At 35.6% G+C, this 23294-nt stretch overlaps 2 protein-coding genes across 2 annotated transcripts in view; both read right to left on the bottom strand.

Moving 5' to 3' along the window:
* Positions 1-23294, bottom strand: part of LOC136800311 (ras-related protein Rab-6B-like) — a 197105-nt gene that overhangs the window by 53020 nt on the left and 120791 nt on the right. The gene's annotated exons all lie outside the window — the stretch shown is intronic.
* LOC136800283 (ribosomal RNA processing protein 1 homolog) overlaps positions 331-23294 on the bottom strand; it is a 24189-nt gene continuing 1225 nt past the window's right edge. The window contains exons 2-14 of the mRNA XM_067056907.1: positions 16034-16113; positions 15652-15709; positions 12463-12548; positions 12039-12100; positions 8711-8762; positions 7623-7700; positions 7359-7426; positions 6801-6888; positions 4015-4112; positions 3444-3463; positions 1893-3028; positions 1345-1420; positions 331-558 (exon numbers count right to left, since the gene is read on the bottom strand). Coding sequence (XP_066913008.1) covers positions 443-558; positions 1345-1420; positions 1893-3028; positions 3444-3463; positions 4015-4112; positions 6801-6888; positions 7359-7426; positions 7623-7700; positions 8711-8762; positions 12039-12100; positions 12463-12548; positions 15652-15709; positions 16034-16113 — 2018 coding nt within the window. The 3' untranslated portion in view covers positions 331-442. The remainder of the gene's footprint in view (positions 559-1344; positions 1421-1892; positions 3029-3443; positions 3464-4014; positions 4113-6800; positions 6889-7358; positions 7427-7622; positions 7701-8710; positions 8763-12038; positions 12101-12462; positions 12549-15651; positions 15710-16033; positions 16114-23294) is intronic.

Here is a 23294-nt window from a genome sequence, read left to right as displayed (position 1 = left end):
CTTTAAAACCAAACTACACTACATTAAAATTTAGCAGTCCTTTCGCAAAACATATGTATAAAAATACGATACACCCTTGTTCATCACGTGATGTTTTCAACAAAATTTTCGCGTTTTGATAAAAATTTTCCTCGAACCTTTTGCATGTACATTCCGGTACATTCTAAGGTGCCATTTGTCAAATACTTAGACATACCAACACAGGCATACCAACACATTGGAATTAGAGATCTAGTCCAAGTCTGTCTATCGGAATCTCTGAATCAACCGGAATTGATCAGGTGATTGAATTGTTCAATCACAATAAAGATACTGTCTGATTGATATTTCAAGATTTCGTATCTCTCTTGACATTGACTTTGGAAGAGAGGGAATTCTTTTTCCCATCATCCAAGGTTTCCCAATTGATGTTACTGTATATTTCGTACACTCATCCCCATCATTAAGAAAAGTCTACGGTTGATGATTTAGCTCGTGATCTGATTTTCAATAATCCTTTGGAAGGTTTCAGATTAGGATCAAATGCAGGTAACGGGCTAAACTTTAATTCTTTGCAGCCTGGAAGGAATAAAGAAAGAATCAACATAAAAGCCGTTTATGGCTTAAGACGACATTGAATAAAAACAATATTGCAAACTTATTATCCGGATGTCTAGATATTTTTCTAACGGAAACATCCGCACCGGGATTTGACCACGACCTTTATATACCCTGGACCAAGTTTCTTAATCCCGGCCAAGCAAAATCTTTGATCAGAGTTTTTTGAAAAGTGGTACCCTAATGGCGGCACTACTCAATAGCGGTGTAAATGCATCGAGAGCGCTAGATGTACTTGCCCTCGAAAACTTTTGATGATGTGTAGCGCCATTAGACGTTAATTTGTAACACTGCTTCTTTACGGGTACCAACTCAAAAAGAATTTCGATCAAAGATGGCGGATATAGCTTAGTCCAGGGATATATAAAGGTCAGTGGATTTGATACCTCTCTGCTACTAAGAATAGAAGCACAGTGGTCAAAATCCTACTTCCAGCAGAAAAAACGACGTCTTCCTGACTTACGCATATCAAGAATCAGAGAGTCTCTCATGTTTAGACTACGGCTTTAAGGCAATGAATTACAGTATAAACAGTGTATTTTCGGAGATCTCGAGATCGAGGTTGATACATAAGAATAGCAGTTGATAAACAATACTATTATGCTGTCCAGGGTTTCGGTAGCGTGGGAAGATCTATCCCACGACACAGAAACCCTGAAAGCAGACGGGTAATCTATATCAATCTAATTACCAGTAGTAGGTTTGTTAAAAAATAGCAGTTGATAAACAAATAAATTTCATAAATACCTATGGACTTATTCTTGCTGAGATCGATGATAATAGACTTCCGTTTAATTTCCGTTTTCGGTGTTTTAATCGTCTTCTGGAAACAGAAAAGAAACGGAGTTATAAATCACCGAATCTACAAATGTGATTCGTTACCTTCGTTAAAAGTCATCCGTTCTACCTTAAAGGAAGAAATTGTGATGGATTTACCCAGATTCCGCCGAATTTAGTTCCCGCCCAATCTTTTCCCCCCATTCGCCAAAAAAAATTCTCGCCAAAATTTCTTCCAAAGATTTTTTTTTCACGATATGTGTCATAAGTCACACATACATCCGAAGGGCTGGTTCTCATGACCCAGGCTGTCACTTGGGGTGATTAAAGACATGACAGGAAATCTGTAGTGGGATTTGCGTTGGGTTCAGACTGATAACCTTATGGTCAGGAGGCGAGCGAAGTAACCCTCGAACGCCCTCTGCACATGTATTCTGAAATTCTTAGTATGTTCTAACTGACGGTGTTTAATCAAAAATTGTTACAAATATAGAGAGACAGGATTGAAGTTTTCTAACCTTGACTTTGGATTCTTTGGCCATTATTCTCGGTTCTGACTTCACAATTTTTGGTTTACGTGCAAAAGCTTTTGGTGTGTCTGCCGGTAGAAACTCCACAAACGGCTTTGGGGCATCCTCGACACTCAATCCTTTGTTTTTCTTCTTCTTTTTCTGAGCGGTTCCTTTCCCCGTTTCGCTGATAAGATTTAGTGTAGGTTGTTCTTCTTTCAACTGTACAGTTTTGGATTCTTCTAAACTTGTTTTCTCGTTATCAGTGTCTGATTGTAGCTTAGCGGGTAGGCTTTTTCGCACTTTCTTGACTTTCTTTTTTTCAGCACCATCAGTGGTTGAGTTCTCTTCGGGTGTTTTCGTGATCTCCTTACCTGGCATCGAAGCTCTCTTTTTCTTTTTCTTAGTCTTTTTGTCGTTATCGGTGGCCAAATCAGCATCTTCACTTGCCATAGCGATGGAAGTGAAGTCGAGAGTCTTTTTGACATCATCAATTTCTTCCGAAACTTCTTCGTGAAGACTTTCTCCGTTAACTTCTACTACTAGCGGTTCCACAACATTGTTCTTTTCAACAGGTTTACTTTTCACTTTCTTTTTCTTATTCGATTTTTTGGTCGACGGAGCCATTTGAGCTTGGCTGACGTCAGCACCTTTCATATCGACATCTTCCGGCACGGCTGTAGTTTGATCTTGTGTGGTAGTAGTGACGTCACTACTGGTAACTTCAACTGGTTCTTCAGAAACAACAACTTTCGATTTCTTTGTCTTTCTCTTTTTGGTCACAGATTTCGGAGCGTCGCTATCAACAGTGGCGTTTGAAGGCTCGCTTATCGCCGCAGTGACTTCTTCAATATTTGTCTGTCCCTCTTCCTCTTCTGCTATAGAAGCTGAAGTAGATTTGACTTTCTTGGTTTTCTTCTTTTTAACTTTTTTATCGATCGTTTTGACCGTGGTTTCATCAGCTGTTCCAACTTCACTCTCGATACCAGAGGATTGGGTCTCTACTTCAGTCAAGGTTTCTTCACAATTTGATTCTTCGATTTTCGCTTTCTTTTTCTTGACAATATTTTCACTGTCGTCAGATTTTTCAACAGTCTTCTTTTTCCTCTTTGTTTTCTTTTTCTTCTTCGATTCTTCGTCTTGCTCTGAACAAAAAATGAAAGAAATGTAAAAGAAAATTGTAGGAAATGAAATGGATATACAGAGTAGACAAAAGAGAAAAAAACAAGACTTTCGATAATCATATTTACCGATGTTTCGATATAAGGTGTGTCAAAATTCTACGCCTTCAAAATATAAAAAGACTTATCTAGGGATTATAACGTACATTTCAAAATGATCTACTTAAGATACAAACATAAAAATTAGAAAAGATATTTTCATTCAGCACCGCCAAAACAATAGATGTTAAAAAGCGGAGATTTAAGGAATGTTTATGTCGTTTATGACGTCATGGAATGACCAAAAAAAATTATCATTTAATGTTGACCATAAACGCTTCATTTGCTCAAAGATTTGAAATCAGGAATATGAATATTAAGAACGAAATCGTCTACTAACCTTTGGCCAATTCTCTGTATCTGTAAAAAAAAGAGTAAAAAGTGAGGGCAAAGCTGAGATCTTACATGTCCTCCTTGTTGGAGTATTATTATAGTCCGGCGCAACCACGTCCACCCCCGTCCATGGGGAGGGGGGCGCTCCCAACAAAATCTTTTGATTTTTCACTAGATGGTCAATGATTAAGTAGTACCTTTGTTTATTTGAAAAAAAGTCAAAATCTTAGAGAACGTGTCTTAAAGATGGAAGAAGAAATCCAATTGGTGAGAACATCATAAATCTCCCCCCCCCTCCCCATCAGGCTTAGTAACCCAAACATCTGAAAAATAAAAAAATATCTTCCCATCATAAATTTTGCAAAGTTATGGGTCCAAATCCCCCCCCCCGCCCATACGTATGCATTAAAGGGTTTAGCAGAAGCGTATGTTATTGTTTGAATGTCGTCATTTCTATTGTTCACTGTGTAGAAGGAGGGAAGGGCGTTGAAGGGCGAAATGGGCGTCGAATATTTGAAAACTTTTTTGCGTACGTACTGTTTGTATGACCCTTAAGAATAATAGAAAAGACAACTTACATGTCTGTGTATTGAAAAAGCTGTTTTCTGTTGGGTGTTAATATATCTTTTTCGGCACCCAGCTTGCAGAGATCGTCAGCTAGTTCTGTGTAAGGTATCTGAAAAAAGGAAAAATAAACAAAGGTTACGTGCAATTTTTGCAAACAGGCATTTTTTATGAGGTGATTTTAAGTGCCGAAATCATTAGTGGCGCGGGTCATTAAAAAAGAATGGTATTGGAGATTTTTTTCTGAAGGCTATTTTTGACATAATTATATAATTAAATTTAAAAAGACGGAATTGATTTCAAAAATAATTCTAAGCCATTTATTTTACTGTGGAGTTTGAAATTATTGCAATAAGATAAAACTTCTTTTGTTAAATTTGATTATTCAAAAGTAATTTAAAGCTTTCTTACGAAAATATGAATTTTTTATGGATTGTTAACCGAAAAGCCGGTCTCTCTGAGGAAATATTTTCCAGAGAGACAGGCTTACTGAGTTTTTGTTCTACATCGTAACAAGTGATACTCTTATGGACCTACCTGGTTACCAAAACTAACCAATGAACATTGAAACAATGAAACACATAAGACATAACTGATCAAAATACAAAAATATATAAAATGAAAGCATATCTATTGGTAGAAATTATCAATACTATTGAAAAAGACTTATGAAAAAAAAGTAAAAAAGTTATTAAACGCTTTTCTTTATAAAAACAATAGACTATCAGAAAAACGCACAGCTTAATAAATAAGGTTTCTAGAAAACAAAAACGGTGATTTCCGGCATTTTCGACCGGAAAAAAAATTTTCTCAAAAAATCGAACTCTGTCATGTTTAGAGTATTGCGCATACGCATCTTTCTGCAAAAAATCAGAAAAAACTAAAGATGAAAATTCGAGAAAATGTCAAAAAACCGGTTTTTCCGGCATATTCCCGGCATTTTCAGCCGGGAAAAAATGTTTTTCGAAAACCGGGCTCTGTCACATTTTAGGTATTGTCATTTTGCATCAGTGTGCAAAATTTCATAAAAAAATATAAAGTACAGCTCGAGAAATTCAAGAAATACTGTCTTTCCGGCGAATATAGGTTGTTCCGGCGATTTTTTAATAGTTCCGGCTTCAAAAATCAATTTTATTGAAAATTGAAACATGCTTGATGGTGGGCATTGCTATTAATAATGTTTTTGAATGAAAAAACAACCAATTATTATAAGGAAAAAGTCTAATGAAAATTCAGAAAAACGGTGATTTCCGGCAAATTTCCGGCATTTTCGGCTGGAAAAAATTTTTTCTCAAAAATCGGACCCGGTCATGTTTTGGGCATTGTTAATATGCATCTTTAAGCAAAAAATCAGAAAAAACTAATGATGAAATCTCGAGAAAATGTCAAAAATCCGGTTTTTCCGGCATATTTCCGGCATTTTCGGCCGGAAAATTTTTTTTTTTCGAAAATCGGGCGCCGTCACATTTTGGGCATTGCCATTTTGCATCTTTGTGCCAAAAATCAGAAAAAACTAATGAGCCAATCTCGAGAAAAGCTGGTAACAGACGGACGGACGGACGGACGGACGGACGGACGAACAAAGGTTAATTTATAGGACCTCCAGGTAGGTCCAAAAATTAACATTCTAAAGAAGTCAATTTCATAACTGGTCACAATGGGGAAATATTAAACGGCCACGTGACATCAATTATCCAATCAGTTTTCTCAAAAATGATTGACAGTTGTATTGCAGGGCTATAAATCTATATATTAATAGCGGTGCTTTTTGTGTCTGTGTGTCAGCACTTTCGTTTGCGCTTTGTTTGTGTTTTAGAATTATGACTTTTTTCTTGCTCCACAAATTTGTTCTATTGGATTCGCGCCGTTTGCAAAAGATTTCGCAAGCAATGTTTGGTTCGGATAAGTTTGTTTTGATTGTCAGATCGGATAGAGCCTGGTTTAGACTTTCTTCAGCCTTTGTTTTGAAATTTAAGGCCCATCTACATTTAGTAATTTTAATTTCTGCCCAGCTTTGCCCGATCCTGTTTTTCTCTTTTCTTTTGTTTGAAATGTTTTCGAATGTATTTAACGATCGTATTTATTAATGACATTCGAATTCTTTTCAAAACAAAACAAGTTTCTTTTATAGAAAAGTACATTTCAAATGTAAATCAAAACATAAAAGTTTGTCGAACAATAACAGCATTCAAAAGGCGATAAAAAGCAAGAGAAGAAATTAGTCCATCTCTTTCTTCATATAAAAACATTCAAGTGGTTGATACTGTTAAAAACTGTGTATGTCATTTTGCATGTATGTTTAGATTCGAAAAGTTATGAAAAGGGTTTAAGAAAAGCAATTTAAAATTGACTTATTTATCTTTTTAAATCTGATAAAAACAAAGTTGCACTATTCTTTGTGGTTTTCCCGCTTTTCCCTAAAGAATTGTCATTTCTACATTTTACTCCACTTTAAGCTGACATTTTCCCAAATTGTCGAAAACTGTTTTTTTAAGCCAGCTTCAACATCCAAGACGCTACCGGCTAGTATTTTATATTGCCCTATCGGAAACACCCGAAAACATTGGAATTTGACTATGAGTGTCACTTAAAATAGCAACACAGGGGTCAAATTCCGTTATTTTCGGGTGTTTCCGATATGAAAAATGACATAATCTTGACTTACGAATATCAAGAATAAAGTTTCATGATTTTCCTTTCTCTGCTGTATGAAATGATGAAAAATGCACAAGATGTACAAGAAGTTTTTTTTTTAACGATGGATCTTAAAATGAAGTTGCACAAAGTATGGAAAACATACCTTGATAGGTTTCTCTTGTGAATCTGTGAATTTGGCCGTCATGAGTGGATCCATCACCTCTTGCTTTAAGTTTCGTAATATTGACGCCCTTAAATGAAATCAATCAATCAATCAATCAGGGTAGGATTTTTTACTTCACTTCGACTAGTTATACTCGTATACCGATCGAAATTGGATAGATAGCTGAGTTGGGTCTGATCACGAGCTGTAATAGTATATATATGGTTAGATGACATATGACAGCTCCGGGAATCGAACCCAGACCGCTCAGTTTGCGATACAGTGATTAGACCACTGCGCGAACCCGACCTTAAATCAATGGATAACATAAAACATAGACCAATGAACACGACCAAGGATTTAAGAACGTCCTTTATTTGTCTCAAAAGTTATTCGAACCATTATTATTTCCATCTTTCTGAACTTAGAATGTGAAGGTCGTGTTTAAAGAATTCTCTATTATTAGAAAATTCTTGGTCAAATCAATACAAATAGACGAGCGAGAAAAGCTCAAAATTGAGGTAGGCCAAATAGTGGGTATTTACGAGGTTGTCTTACTTTGTTGAATGTCCGTAGAGAGTAAAGAATGGTTTGAGAGTCATTGAGAATCCAGTTGGTGTAATCACCTAAACAAAAAAAATTGAGAGAATATTGACTGGAAATGCTTGTAGAATGATCCATGACAGGCGTTTTTTTTTAACCTTTCAGAAATTTTTGACTTTTCCAGGATTTCCGATATAAAAATGATGTAATCTAACTCATATCAAGAATTTGAAACTTCGTACAAAATTACTATGGATTGATATCATGAATGAATCTTACATTTTCTGAGTTACTGCAGACGTCTTTCAAAATGGATAATATGTTCTCGGAGAAGTACAATTTCAACCCGTCAGGATACTGAAAGAAAAGAGAGATGAAAACCAAAGACTGTAAAAGGAGATATCATTAAAGGAATAATCAGTTGTGTTGAGATACATAACATGTAGATTCCTTCTTTTGTTCCTACATAAGTCTCAAAATATTTCTGCCTAACTTTTTATACATACACATATAAGGGTGTCTCTTATTCAAGTTATAAGTTTTTGAATTTAGTGAGACAACAATTAACGAGTGATACTTTTATGGACCTATCTGCTTATGCATTCAACACATATAATTGATATCTACGCGAGCGCGACCATTAAACAATCATTCAGAACACAAATAATGACGTTCTATTAAAATTCGTTGTTTATTTCTTATAAAAAACAAGTTTAGAAACCAAAATTTCATGCTTAAACACAAATATTCTTTCATATTCAAGACTCCGCGAACAGATAGAACGAACATCCACAGGCAATATTTGAGAAAGGCATGGCAGCGTCCGGTGGTGGTAAAAAAGGACTCTTTTTCCAGTGTTTTTCTACCAAAAAGGCTGATTTTACCTAAATTTTAGTGATTTCAGGAGGGGCAACGTCTGATAACCGAACGCTAAAAGGGTATGAAAAATGGCCTGATCTATCTCGAAAGCTGGTAACTAACGAAGGAACGAACGAACATGGGTTAATTTATAGGACCTCCACCGGGGAAGGTCCAAAAATTCAACGTAAGAACCGTGAATTTCAATTTTGAAAAATAGTTAGGCAAAAAATATTTTAAGACTTTACTATAGAACCACAGAACGTTTCTGCAGGTCAAATATCTCAAACCATCTGATTATCCGATAATAGAAGAATCATTGCCAAAGCTGTGGACCACACGGGTGGGGCTGGACAAAAACGTTTCAGTCAGATGACCAACCAGGACCAACACCTTGACTGGATAGAATAGTGAACCCATAATATACACTGATAATATACAGCCTTTAGTAAGATACCAGACGGAAGTCGATAAATATTGTCAAAATTAGTGCATATAAAATGATATACCTGAGAATCAAGCAGTATTTCTATCAAGAAAGAAGAAGCGGTCTCTAAGAATCTGAAAGAAAAATAAAAAACATACAATAGAAGTATATATCATTTGCTAATTTATGAATTTTGCTGTTAATTCGATACCTATTCAGAGGGTGGACGAACCTTTTCAAGACAACCCTTTTTGGGCGAGCTAAAATTCATCTTTTACCCCTTGATAATTTCGGAATGAACTTTTAAGCTTTTTACGCATGCACGTAAAATTTTACTTTAGACCTTACGGAAAATCGTTCTTAAGGCTGTCGTTTGGGAATTTCCCCGACATTATATAGAGTTTTTGTTGATTAAGAGGGTCTTACGTGACTTTTCCTTCCGTTCGAAACATTTTGAACGTAAGCAAACTCCTCGTAAGGCCTTGAAACACTACGTAAGCTTAGGGAAATTTTCCAACCTTCAAGGTCTTAAGTAAATTTTAAGTACATGTGAAAAAAGCTTTAACCCCCATAATGTTAAAGCAGGTCTCTGGAAACTCCAAAGGTTTTCTTTGAGCCCTTGTAATATGAACGAGCTTATTATTTCACCCATTGTAAATATAATATAGATAGACGATGCTTGGTCATCTAACCCCTTACATTTCCTTGCCCCTTAGAAAAAAAATTCAGACTTTCAGGAATTTCATCTTTGGGGACCCTCTGGAAATTTTCATCCACCCCACTGTATGGATATAAAATGAGATGGCCTGCTTTAATGGCCACTTCCCATTAAATTTATTGCAGCGCCACACTGGGCACAATCCCTTGTAATAATAGTAGGAAACTCGCTCCCAAAGTCAACATTCTTAAAAAAGTGTGCAAACTATTTAGTACCATTAATGGCGTCGTATACTGGACAAAATCGAATATGCGAATTGGAAATGCAGAACGGCAAGTCGAAATGCACTTTCCATTTTGAAATGGCGCATTTCGAATCAAATTTTGGTATCAATTTTCACTTTTTTTAGCTGGAATTGATTGACAATGGACATAGAAGGCTTAGAGAGTAAAAACTGAAGTAGGTACAAATCTTGCAAGTTCTTTCCATACTATTGTAGGATCAAGATTACAAAACAAATCATTAAAACCCTTGGAACGTAGGTTTGAATACAAAAAGAGCTTATGCATGCAGTGAATAATTTATACATATCTTCAATTGATAGAGGAAACGATTCAATTATATTTAATCTCTTTTATCTATCTAAGGTCAACGAATCTTTGTGGCTTTTTAAACTGAACAAATACAAACTACCTCTTACGAGATTATTAGAGACATGACAAAGTAGTGTACTCGAAGGTTTCTCAATATGGTAGTGTATATATTCGTGCTCTTTTTTTGAGTATCTATTCATGTGCTAGCAGTAATAATGATCAGATAAATTTATCACATAATTTCCAACGGCTGCTGAGTTGTTCTGAAAAAAGGAACATTACCATTTTCACTCATGAGATAACAGCAAGTTATTTCGACAGATTTTTGGAGCTGTTGCAAGATCTAATCAACAATGAATGGTGCTATGTTGTTAATATTTATCTACCAGACGAGGATCGTGTCACCAGATGGCATCAACGGAGGAATATGAACCGCATTGAAAGAAACTTCGCTTTAAATCTCCACAGAACGGGTTCCGTACCTTATCTAAGACTGGATAGACTGATAGAAAAGTTTCATAACGAATCTCTTCTGTCTGGAAATGATTCTGCGACGGCTAAACAAACTTTCGTTTATATATTTGATGAATTATCTTCTTACGTTTCAAAAGTGATAAAAAACCTTGGAAGACTACGGGAAACACATTATTGGGATGTTATTATATACACGTCGTCAGAGTTTCTTTATGATGATGTTCTGAAACTAAATATACCACTTCACAACATCGTTTTAAAAAGCACAAAGGTTTTTATGGATTTGTCGCTCAAAAGTTTAATAGATGTCATTAAAAGACCGGATTATAATCGATATGATTTTTACCGTTCGATACCTTTCCAACCAGGCTTTTTCAATCATACTTGTTTGAGTAAAATAAAGAAAATTCATATTGCAATGCCAAAGCTGGATGATCTTTACCTTCCAATGGCCATGGCGATCCTTGATAACGAGAACAAGCGACGCAAGAAAGGAGGAAATTTGGAGCCAATGGAAATCATATTTTACCCCATCTATTTTACACCAAATCGATTGAACTATCTAAACAAAGATCTAAAATTCCTTAATTTCCAACAACATTACCAAATCTCTGACCGAGTTGAGGGGGATGTCTACCTTTCGGTTCTTGACGATCCTGAGTCGATCCATAATTGTTACTTCCTTTACTCAGAGGAGGACTTTTCTTATCGTCATCCATCAGTCACGTTTGAAAGGTGCCGTGGTCAAAATGATAGAAAATGGCGAACGTTTCAATCTCCTGATGAATTTTATGACCGGTTGAACACTGACATTTGTAACCATAATCAAATCTCTTGACTTGAAGCTTACTAATTTTAATTTATCTTAATCTTTTATTTATAGTAGGAGACCAACCCTTAGGATGAATTGTACTCTAACTAGCAGAATTTTGAACCTCAAAAGCCTTTATTTCTTTAATTGTTTGAGTACACGACTCGTTGGAGTATACTTTTATGCTTATATACAGTTTCATGCTCTTTCCGATGGTATCAATCATTTTAGTTTTATACGACTTTGAAAAATCGTCAATTTTTTACTTATTTCGGGGGTTAGGAGTTTTGCCTACAACGTCAGTTTTTTGGCCATAAAAAGCTTTTGCCAAGCCTAATCCGTGCGCCCCTTCTAAAGAAAGTCACAAAATCCTATCCGCATGAGGCTGACGAAAGATGCTACGGATCCTAAGGGTTGGCCCCCTACTATTATAGAGTCTCGATTTTCCTCTACTAGTCAGTTTTTCGGAAATCGATTCCTGCAAAGACTCCCATGTTACAACGCAACAACCTGGGAATTTGGACAGGACCATTGGTAAAAAAAACCCAAAATTTCCAAGAGATTTTCTAAATTTTAATCTCGTTCAGAAACGTCTCGCGTCTACCATACGACAGCTCATTATATCAATAGAGAAGACTTTAACCTTGACGCAGCTGATTTTTGAGCCGGACTTGGCTAAAACTTATTTATAATTTTTATTTGGTAACGTATTTTCCACTTTCTTCAATTTCTCTAATTTCAGTACAGGAGCCAGGCCAGAAATTTTTAAAATTAAATATTTTCAGGGAGTTTGCTTAAGAAAGAGCTATGAAGCTTATTGACAAGTGAATTGTACGAATTTATGTAATTGATGAATAAATATGAAAGAACTTACTCAGTATTCCATTGTTGATTGGAAATGTACAACAGAAGAGATTTTATTGACTTTTTGATCAACTGAAAATGAAAATAACATTTGTGAGGAGTCTTGATTGAGGTCAGCTTTTGTTAGATGTAGTCTTACTGTTGGTACTGACACTGAAAAAATATCTCTTAGAGGAAATATTAAGAAGTAAACTAAGGGTGTCAGTCATGTTTCGATTGATTCGTAAATTTCGCAATTTTTTCAAAGTATTTTCCTCTATTTTTTTCTGCCAGGACAGGTTAGATTTTGAAGTTTTTTCAAAATAAATTCACAACCAACCATTTTGAAACAATACTGCTTTACAGTGAAAATTCCTTTCATAAAATCAGTGAATGAAGCATTGCTGACTAACGAAAAGATTTGAAAAGATGTAAGCTTTGAGGAAAGCACTTACCATGTAAAATTTATCAAGTCGCAATCGATCAATACCAAACCATTCTCTTCCCATAGTCTTCAAAAACGTCTTTCCAAACAAAATTCCTGCCAACATAAAAAGAATACATTAAATTGGTTATCAAAGTATGAGGATTCTATCTAAATTTAGTGAAAAATATATTGCCTTTATAATTTCTAAAAATACATTTTTGGCTTATCTCTAAATCATTTACCGTCGATTGTGTATACAGAGGGGTTATGTAGTCACTCCACAAACACTATGACACTTAGTATGTGGTGAAGTAACAGCTGAAAAATATTAAAAACCGGTTACTCCCATAGTGGAATGAGCGCAAATTTTTCACTTTTTTGGAAAATTATAATAAGTTAACGCAAAAAGTTTGAAATTCTTTGAAGAAAAATAGATTTTTTTGGCAAAATATCTAAAAAGTTTCCATATCTCGATTTAAGTAAACGTAGTCCAACCGTTCCTAATAAATACAAATATCTAACAAAATCTTTGAGTGAATAACTTATACCGGGTGCACCAAAAAAAAAGTATACAACTTTGTCGAGATATTGTGAGCTTCAGGATTTACTTTTTTGTTCATTCTTTTTTTATTGTATAGAGGATGCTCTAACTTGAATTTTGAGCTATCATAAATTAAATTTGAAAAAGTAGTTCGAAAGTTATTTCCAAAAAACTGACTTTTTTTCCATGTCGAAATCTCAAAAAATCATTAAAAACAGCGAGCAAACTTTTCTCTTGAAACTTACTTTCTAATTCTTTACACATAAAAATACCAAAAAAATGCATGGTTTCAGCCCACTTTTCAGGTGCCCCCATTGGAGCATGGTGCCCCCAACGAGTTAGGTCCCCTTGAAAAATTGCTTTGAGTTAGGTACCCCTATTCAGCAGATAATTTCTTTGAATTGACACTTTTTGTTCTTTTGTCATTCCTAAAATCATGCTCACGCATGAACGTCTGCTAATAAGCTTTGTTGTTATGCTATAAAGATGGCGGCTGTAAATCAAAACAATCACATTAGAAAAAAATAGCAAAAGATGGCGTGATGGTGGGAAACGAAAGAAAAATTGGATGGGAAACTAGGTGCTGTGGTAAAAAAATTCAATAATTTGAAATATTTTGAAATATTCGATTTGGAAAATATAACCAGCCCCAGAGCCTCCATCAAGACAGCTAGGTACCCTTAATTAATAGGTAACCCCAAAGAATTGCAAGGCATTAGCCCCCCTCTACTAACCTGGCCTAGGTGCCCTTCAGATTTCTGGGGGGGGCTGATACCATGAAATGCAACTGTGTTCATCAAAACTCGTTGCGGAATTTAAGAATATGTAAAACAAGCTATTCCCACGTGGGATAATATTTTTAGAAATCTCCAAGAGAGGTTTTGATGCTATGTGTGTGCTATGTAAGAACATTTTTGAAAAAAATAGATCACCATTCCTCGACTAGTTGCTCAAAGAACTTGGGTCTGCATTAAGTTTGCTGGTGTTGGAAAAGTTCATGATGTGCAAATAAGATGGACAAACTGTTGGCAAAACATAAGATAAGAGAAAAAGGAATCAAAAAACCATGAAATTGTGTTTCTGTCATTTTGTCTTATTTATAGCGTGATTGCTGTTTTTAATGATTTTTTGAAATTTCGACATGGAAAAAAAGTCAGTTTTTTGGAAATAACTTTCGAACTACCTTTTCAAACTTTATGTATGATAGCTCAAAATTCAAGTTAGAGCATCCTCTATACAATAAAAAAAGAATGAACAAAAAATGTAAATCTTGAAGCTCACAGTATCTCGACAAACCTGTATAAATTTCTATCTAGAAAGTTGGAAATTACCAATTATATTTGGTGATGCAGGGTGGTGTACCCTTTTTGAGCACAGAAAAAGGTCACTCCCTGTGGAGTAAGTGCTGGTGGTGTGGCAAAGGTTTTCCCTATATGGCAGTTACCTCAATCCCATTAATTTTTGTGCCCCTTTTATTTCCAGACAGAATACGTGCATAAGAATAAAGGGGACTGAGATAGGCCTATTTTTGCGCAGTTGGCTGCAGGCATATTAAAGGATGCGCAGATTAGTCATCATTCTCGTCATCATAATCCTTTAATTGAGGTCTGTAAATGATGTATCAGGTGGCTTCGAGCATTAGAAACAATAAGGTATAGTAAGAAAAAGAATCGTTCTGAATGTGTAGAAATCTCATCTTAAGGCTCTTTTTATAAAATGTGACCTCAACTTATGTCTCTCGGGTGTAAACTCCCCTGGTACTAGGTTTGCGAAATGACGGGTATATCCGAGCCAAAGTTTGAAAATCGACCCTTAGAGAGACTGAATTTCATTTTTGACGTTTTTGCCACCCTTAGTGAGTGGTGTATTTCCTCAAAATTTCAGCCGAAATTTTCAAATTTTAAAAATTTATGACATTGTGAGGGAGGTGGTTTTTGATTTTTGTAATTTCCGAACTCTTTTAGAGACTTTTAATTGCTTTTTAATGTTTTTTTTTAACCCTTTGAAGGACTTTCAAGGGTGTGAAAAAGAGACCCCTATGACTTGCGGCACCCATTTTGCCTCCCACAGGGTGTTAAATCTATCTGCACACTTAAAATGAGTAAACTTCCGATTTAATGTGTTTTTGCCCTCTTTACTTACAATCATGGACGAAAATTGTGAGACAGGTGTTATTCCCCTTAAGAAAGGGGGGGGGGAGTCCGAACTATGATATTTATCATCAAAAATACTCAAAAATATTCCAGAGATTTCAAGATGCGAGAAAATTAAAGGGTGAAAATTAAAATCCTACTTTATGAGGGTGTGTGAAAGTTAAAGGCGCAAAAGTTAGAGACAAAAAACAAATGGAATCAAGGTATCATCTTAGTTTAAACCCCCTGGTTTATAATATTTTAAATATCTTTTGCTTTTTCAGGATTCGGCGCTTTGCGTGAGCGTGAATTGAAAAAACTTGCGTGAACGTGAAAATCAACTTTTTGATTGTGTGAATGTATTAATCTGGGCTACTTTTTGTATGAATTTTTCTCTTTTTTCGCCGATTACATGTTTATTTCCTTTCTCAAATGCTTGGCATGAAATTCGAAAAAAAATTTGCGTGAAAGCCAGTGAATGCGTGAAATTAGGGTCTGATTGGGGGGCACATAACCTGGTACATTGTTGTAGTACGTATCTTACCATTTGAAGAAGGGGAAAACAAATTGATGATTTCTGCCAGGTTGTCAGCAAGTTCTTCCTAAAAGTATCAAAAATAAGAAAGATATTACAGTAAACCTGCATAGAAGTTTAGTAAAGATGAATTAACTGAAAATTTCAAATATTGTAAAAGCAATTTTACCAGAAAATGATACTTTCCGTTTTCTTCTAATTACCAATAGAATTTACACAGTATTATCAATAATCTTTTATTTTGCACTTGATTTGAAGCATTCAGTTTAAAAAGCTATAATATTTTCCCCCCAATTCACATCTCTTGATCATGCTAGACTTGAGAAATTATTAAATTGGGGTAAAATTTAGAAAGATGAATCGAATGCAATTTAATATGAGGGCTTTTTACCTGAACAAGTGGTTTGTCTGAAAACCACATGCAATAAAACAATCCTTTCCAAAGTTTGAGAAGTTCATTTTCATCAATACCTATAAAAGAAAATAAAGAAATCAGTACCAAATTGATTTGTAACCTTTAGAATTCCTAATGCTATTCATTAGCGTTAAGTTTGCTTTTCCAGCTTTATAGTTATCTTTCCAATGAAATTCTTCTGTCGAAGGTTAAAGAAGGTATATAGCTTGCTTTTCTTAGGCCTATAATTTTCTATGTAATCATTCTATGTGAGAAATAATTGTGTATTTGACATCAGGAGGCTTTAAATTAAACAAAATGGTACTAAGTATAGTAACAAGTTTCCAGTACTAATGGATTAAACATTTAAACATCCATTTTCTTCATCTATGTTTTTTATATTCATCTTCTAGTTTTTTTGATAATTTTTATAATTTGTTGAATTTGAAGCATTTGTTGGAAATTGCAAGCAAAACATTAAAATACAAACACATTCGACAGTAATATCCTTCTAGAAGTAGTATCACTTCTGAAGTGTCGTTTTGTAAAAAGTAGTATCATTTTACATTATAGCTTGACAAAAGTTTAGTATCGCTTTAGCAAAGATAGTGTAAATTATTTCTGTTTTGGTGTGCAGGCCCCAAAGGAAAATTTGGGTCATATTCTAGACTTTTTAGAAGTTCAAAATCACCAAGTTGCCCATAATTCTTCTCATTTTCACCCTGAAAAGTGGCCAAAATAACTAAAAGTAGACAAAAAAATTAAAAATTTCTAATCTCCGTCCTGAAAATTGTCAAACATTACCAAAAGTCGGCCCCGTCAGATCAGATACACATCTTGAAAATTAGTAAATTTGGGACCCTGTCAGATTGTTGAGGCTACTTTGTTTTGAGCTCTCTTTGTTTGACGGCCTGAGCAGCCCACAAATTTTTGCAGACGGTCGTTTTTTTCTGTTGCTTTATATCATGGAGAGAAATTCCAGGATTATTGGTGAAAAAGTTTAGAAATTATCTTATTATTTTAATGTAAACTATGCAAGACGTAGCAAAAATAAAGATGGTCGGAAAAATTCCCGGCGTTTTCCCAGGTTTTTTAAAATTGCGCCAGTAAGTCGGGGGCGGGTGATGACGCAAACAAAACAATTCTTTGATGGCCACCAGAGCAATTGAGGAAAAAATTATACTTTAAAAGAACAAGATTACTTTTCCATGATTTTTTCTGCGTACCGGAAAATCAGCGGAAAATATGATGCGGGCGGGTAACGCGACTAGAACAAGGCAAATTTCCAGGCCTTTTCTGCTACCAGATAACCGTGCCAGAAACTCAATCTTTGCTTAAATTTTGAAACTCAATCCTAATTTTTGTACACAAGCCATGAGAATCATGACAAAAAGTTGATGTCGTAGGCCCTTTATCAACAGAAAAAGCCCATTTTGACGTTATATAATTCTTTGTGTTTATAAATGGGCTATTCCAAAAAAATTGTACAGGGGTATTGACGAACCTTTTTCACTAACCCCCCTGGAAATTTTGGATAACAAACTATCCCCTGGAAATTAGGAGTCGACACCCCTGCAGTGGTTTTTTCAAGCACCCAAATGCCCCCGTTAGACGGTGGCATTAAACTCAATTCAAATTGAATTTTAAAAACTCAATTTGAAAGAAAATTTTAAGTTTATTATTCTCTTTTACGAGAAAAAAGTAAAAGATCAAATTTAACCATATAAAACACTTTATAAGTCTCTCTTCCTCTTTTTTAAACCCATTAAAAGGATTAAAATGAATGAAACCCCATAGTTACTCAGTTATCACAGCTGCAGTTGATTCTTTTAATTGAGTTTTATATATCACCCTTCTCCTTTATTGAAGATGAAATTGAAATTATTCTTTATCTTCAATAAAGGAGACGATTTTAATTGAGTTTAATCTGGTTTAATTGCTGCCAAAATGTAAAAACTTGTTTTCAAATGAATGTATTAACCAGTATTTATGAACACTGACTTTTCAACATTACATTACATTTACATTCTTTTATCTTTTGAAACATCTTATTTGGAACCTATTTTCTTATTGTTTTTGTACAGATCTATATTTTTCATTAGCTCATTCAATTTAAAAGTTCATTCAATGCACCACTTCCTTTTTTGGGTATTTATTTTATCCTGTTTTACTAATAGTGGTTCTATTATTATATCATTTTGTAGTTCATTTTTTAATTTTCCAAAATGTGAAATTTTTCATCATCTTCTCATTTAAAAAGAGCTATGATTTAGATATTTTCAGTAATTTAATTAACTTTGATCATTGATAAATTCTAGGTATACATTCAACTTTTGCTGATTCAAAGTGCCAGTTGTGACAAAATTTGCTTAGCTTTTTGAAAAATCACACTCTTTTGATCATTTGGCAGCAGTTCTTTACATCATTTATAGTTTTTTTAATTTGTTGTTTGAATATGAGTTCAAGTTAAATTTAACAGTTTGAGAGGACTTTTAAGGAATTCATTCATTTTGTTCATTGATAAATTCTACAAATTCATTCAATTTTAACTGTTTTAAAGTGCTAGTTAAGACAAAAATATGCTCAGATTTCAGGGCCTTTGCCTCTTGAACCCCCACCAGGGCTAGCTCTGGACCCACACAGCCCCCAGCCTCTGTTATCCAGACGAAGGCTGGATAGCGCGGCTTACGCCTTCGTTAAAAACTCAATTTGAAAGTACAAATGGAGGCATTGCTTAGTGCTTGAAAAAACCCCTACTGGAAAGTGAAATTTTGTGAAAAAGGACCTGGAAAATGACTATTGATATCAGTTTAGGAGGAGAGAACCCCCTGGAAACCTTTAATAACCCCCTTGGAAAATCTGAAAGATGAACAAAAAAATTAGGTTAGGGGACCGTCCATATTTATTTGACAACGCAAAACGTCAAATTGACGTTATCCTCTGAACCCTCCATCCCCCACAGATAACGTCAAGCGATGTAATGATGTATACCAAAAGTTGTAGCCATTTTTCATGAAAGTTTCCCCGTTCCATCCCAAAGTCCCTACTTGGTTGAACCAGTGCGTGTATGTATTCTTTTATTTTAACTAATGACCTTTATTTAAAAATAAATTAAAAGCTCCACTTGGCGCTAGGTTCGTGCCGTGTTTTAGGCGTACCACCTTCTTTGCCAACTTGTGCGATGTGGTTCGCTCGATTGCGCAAACAATGAAAATATGATGAAATGATATCATAGCGCAAAGCAATTGGATTATGTGAGCAGCAAATTTTCATGTATTTCATACACGAATATGTTTTCGAAAGCTTATAAAGTACCGTGAGAGGTCCTAAATCCGACACCACTGCCTAATTCCGACCCCCCAAATAACTGTTATGAAAAAAAGTTCTATGTTTACAAACATTCCCTCTCCAAGTTGAACGATAAACTATTGCTAGAACTCTTGAAAAAAACATCTAACAAGATAGCTGTAATGTCAAGATGTCAATTAATGTAATTAAAAAGTGTGAGTTGTAAAAATAATTACCTTTTATTCTGGATCAGTTGCTCATGTTTAAAACGATAACAGTTTGTAATAAAAGTGACTTGTGCGGGAAAAATACGAAACAACTTGGTCTAGTTTCCACCAAGAAACAAACAGACTAAATTGTAAAAATGGAGGAAGTTGAAAAAAGGGCGGATGCGGTAGCACTTAATTTGAATAACAAACATCGAATCAATGAGGCGGCAACTATCAACTATCAGAATTCGCCATTCGCAATTCGACCATGTTCGGGCCGAGAGACCCTATCAATTCTTTTGGCCGGAACATGACATTACAGTGACGAATTCTCTTTCGAATGTTTTGATCTAGATTCTAATCGTTATCAAATCGTTCAAATCGAATCCGTTACTGTAATGGGTGCCAGCAGCCTAGTAAGCTCCTAAGTTAGGTACCGTATTTCCTCAACTAAGCGCCGCGGCGCTCTTAAAATTTTCGTAATTTTAGGTGCAGCGCTCTTTAGAGGGCGGCGCTCTTTTCAAGTTTTTTATTTCCTACCTTTTAAAGACTCAAGAAATCAAGAAACAACCCATGCCATGAAATTGACAACTGTCTTTTTGATTTTTAGACATTATCTTCCACTAAAGAACATTCTTATTTTAGAATTAGATGTGGAAGAGTTTTTTAACAAGAAAACTATAGAATTCTGTTTTCTTTATCTTTTTTCTAAAAAGCGCCCCCTTCAGAGGTGCGGCGATCTTTAGAGGGCGGCGCTCTTAAAATTTTTGAGGTTTTAGGGGCGGCGCTCATTAGAGGGCGGGGCTAGAAAGAAGTATGGTATCTAGAACCGAGAATTAATTTTAATTCTGCACAGATGTTGTCTGTTTTGTTTATATCGCTCAAAAAAACTTTACGAGCTTCCAGTGGACACGCTTCAGTTTAAAACCAGGACCAGTTTACTAGCAAATATTTCCACCCTATGTTTTCATACCAAATAAGACATTTAATATTTATATGAATTTACAACATTCATATATTTAATATAATTAAGAGAAACCAAGTTTTTCTCAAAGAAAATATTAAAAAAATTCAGCCCTGAAATTACACGCCTGTTTAAATCATGTTTTCCGAATTCTCGGGCCATACTCGGGCTTTACGCGAATTCCAATAAAAGTTTTGACCCGAGAATTGTCGAGGGTCGTCCCGCAATCAAGCCTAGTGCCAGTGTAGTAAAGTAATAAAAAACAGGCTTGATTACTACATTGTACGTAACGTTTCAAAATGAGCACGCTCGTACACAGACCTCTTTTATATTTCCGTGTGCTTTGGAAAATCAAAACATCTCATTACTTTTTATGATGCTGTTACTACTGTTGTCATTTAGGGGCCGTCGACAAACGACTTTCCTTTTTTTTAACGGCCTGAGGCTGTGTTAAGGTTCAGACCCCCTCCCCCCCCCCTACGTCTTAGCGGCCAAAAAAATTCTTCAAAAGTAACTTTCACTGGTCCATGGCCCCCATGTTCTTACGATTCGCAATCCTCAAAGTTCTTCTTTTCGCATGGAATAATCATGTGGTTTTGAGCCGTGACCTTTCAATTTTGAAACTCCAAGACCCGCAGCAAGTCAGGGCGGGATGGGTGGAGCAAGGAGTCAACTGAGGCGGAGGGAAAATTGCTGACTTTCGTCATGTGACCAGTCATTTTTTTCGTTGAAGCATTAGGGGAGCCGTCCATATTCATGTGACAACGCAAAACGTCAAATTGACGTTATGAGGGGGTGAGGGGTTTTCAAAAGTTAGGTTTGACGTTATAAAAAATCAAAGTTATACCTTTTTGTGAAAATCGCGGATACTTGTAACCACCAACCACACTATACTTTATAAGCTTTTCAAAACATATTTGTGTATGAGAAATACATGAAAATTTGCTGCTCGCATAATCCCATTGGTAGGGTGCGCACTCGTCGGGATTTTTTGCGCGGAACAAGGAAGAATTTACAAAAATGAACTTCAAGGCATTAGTACTTACCTTTAAATCATCCAAATGTGTTCATTCTTTTTTTAAATCAATCAGGAATTATCAGGGAAAAAAGTAAAAAAAACTGCATCAAGGTATCTATTTTCTTTCCAAAGATATTCATGTTTTTCGAGGTCAAGGTGAAAACGCGATTTAGCGCTGACCACGGCACCGGAAAATTCTCGACCCACATTGAAACAAATGGCTGTCGCTATTGAGCTGGTTCATCTTTTCAATCGCGGTTTTTTTAGTAAACCCAGGGTAAGATTAGGCTACAATCTATCACAACCTGCTTTATTTGAAAATCTACAGGCCGTCTGAAATTTCGAAAAATAAGAAGAAATTGCGATTTTTTAACAAGATTGCAGATTTTTTCATTTAAGCACCATACACCATCTGAAAGCTGAGGATTTCAGCTTTCTAGTGGTGAAATTTGTTTTTAGCTATCATTTCCAGGTCATTAGCGATAAGCTAAAGTTTAACAGTCATCGGGCCGATTTTCAGACCGCACCGGCAAAACTCCCCACACCCCGCCACACGGAAGACTAGATTTCATCCGCCATTTTTGGCGCGATTTTGGTGCTTCCGAAAATTATTTCTTGCTGGCGTGGTGTAAGGAGGCGATTCTTTAAAAAGGTGATTTTTTTGTGTTTTGAAAATGGAATAACTTTGGGAATACTTAACCAATTTTAATAAATGACCCCTCATTTTTCTCACAAAGGTAAGGACTTTCAAATAAAATTAGTTTGGTTTTTTAAAATTGAGGGGAAAATTTTGTCCTGTCCACCCTACCATTGGTGGCAAAGAAGGTGGTACGCCTAAAACACGGCACGGACCTAGCACGGGCCTAGCGCCAAGTGGAGCTTTTAATTTCTTTTTAAGTAAAGGTCATTAGTTAAAAGAACACATACACGCATGGGTACAACCAAGTACGGACTTTGCGACGGAACGGGAAAACTTTGATGAAAAATGGCTACAATCTTTGGTAAACATCAGTACATCGCTTGACGTTATCTGTGGGGGGTGGGGGGTTCAGAGGATAACGTCAATTTGACGTTTTGCGTTGTCAAATGAATATGGACGGGTCCCCTTAATTGGTGATCGGGAATAAGGTGAATGTCGTGTGGTTGCTTTGGTCTTAGCCTTTCTTCACATGTTTATACTTTTTGGACTGATGAAATTTGTAAGTGAGACTTTCCCTTTTTTTTAACTTTTTTAACGGCATTGCAGTGACCCCCTCCCACCCCTTATTACGGCTAGAAGCTGTTAAAAAAAAGGAAAACCGTTTGTCGACGGCCCATTTTATGACATTGTGCATATTGCAATAAAAAAAAAAATTGTTATACAGTAAGAACCAATTATTGTTATTTGGTTCAATTGGTTCAGTGTATCAAATCTCTCAGTTTTTAGTTGACACTTTGGTATCTTCGTTGCGTCACAGCGAAAGGTTTGTTTTTATTTTAGTTTGTATCTTTGAAAGACCCCGTCAGATTTTTAGGCAGTGGTGTCGGATAATGATGGAGGGTGCAAATAAGGACAAAAATACCAGGGGCGCCAATTTCATAGTTTGCACCACCAAGAAATTGAACCAGGTCGCTACTGCCGTTGCCATCTGTTAACAACTCCAGAAGTCATGCAACTTTCGTTGACGTCAAACCAAATGTTTCATTTTTCCGTGAACTTTGAACCCTTGGAACTTTATTTCTATGTATGCTAAAGCGTTCCGGTTTTTACTAAATGAAAGCCCGTGATCTTAGCTTTCC

Source organism: Clytia hemisphaerica, unplaced genomic scaffold, assembly GCF_902728285.1.
Source record: "Clytia hemisphaerica strain Z4C2 unplaced genomic scaffold, Clytia hemisphaerica genome assembly, whole genome shotgun sequence".
NCBI lineage: Eukaryota > Metazoa > Cnidaria > Hydrozoa > Leptothecata > Clytiidae > Clytia > Clytia hemisphaerica.
This window is presented reverse-complemented; position numbering and strand designations above follow the sequence as displayed.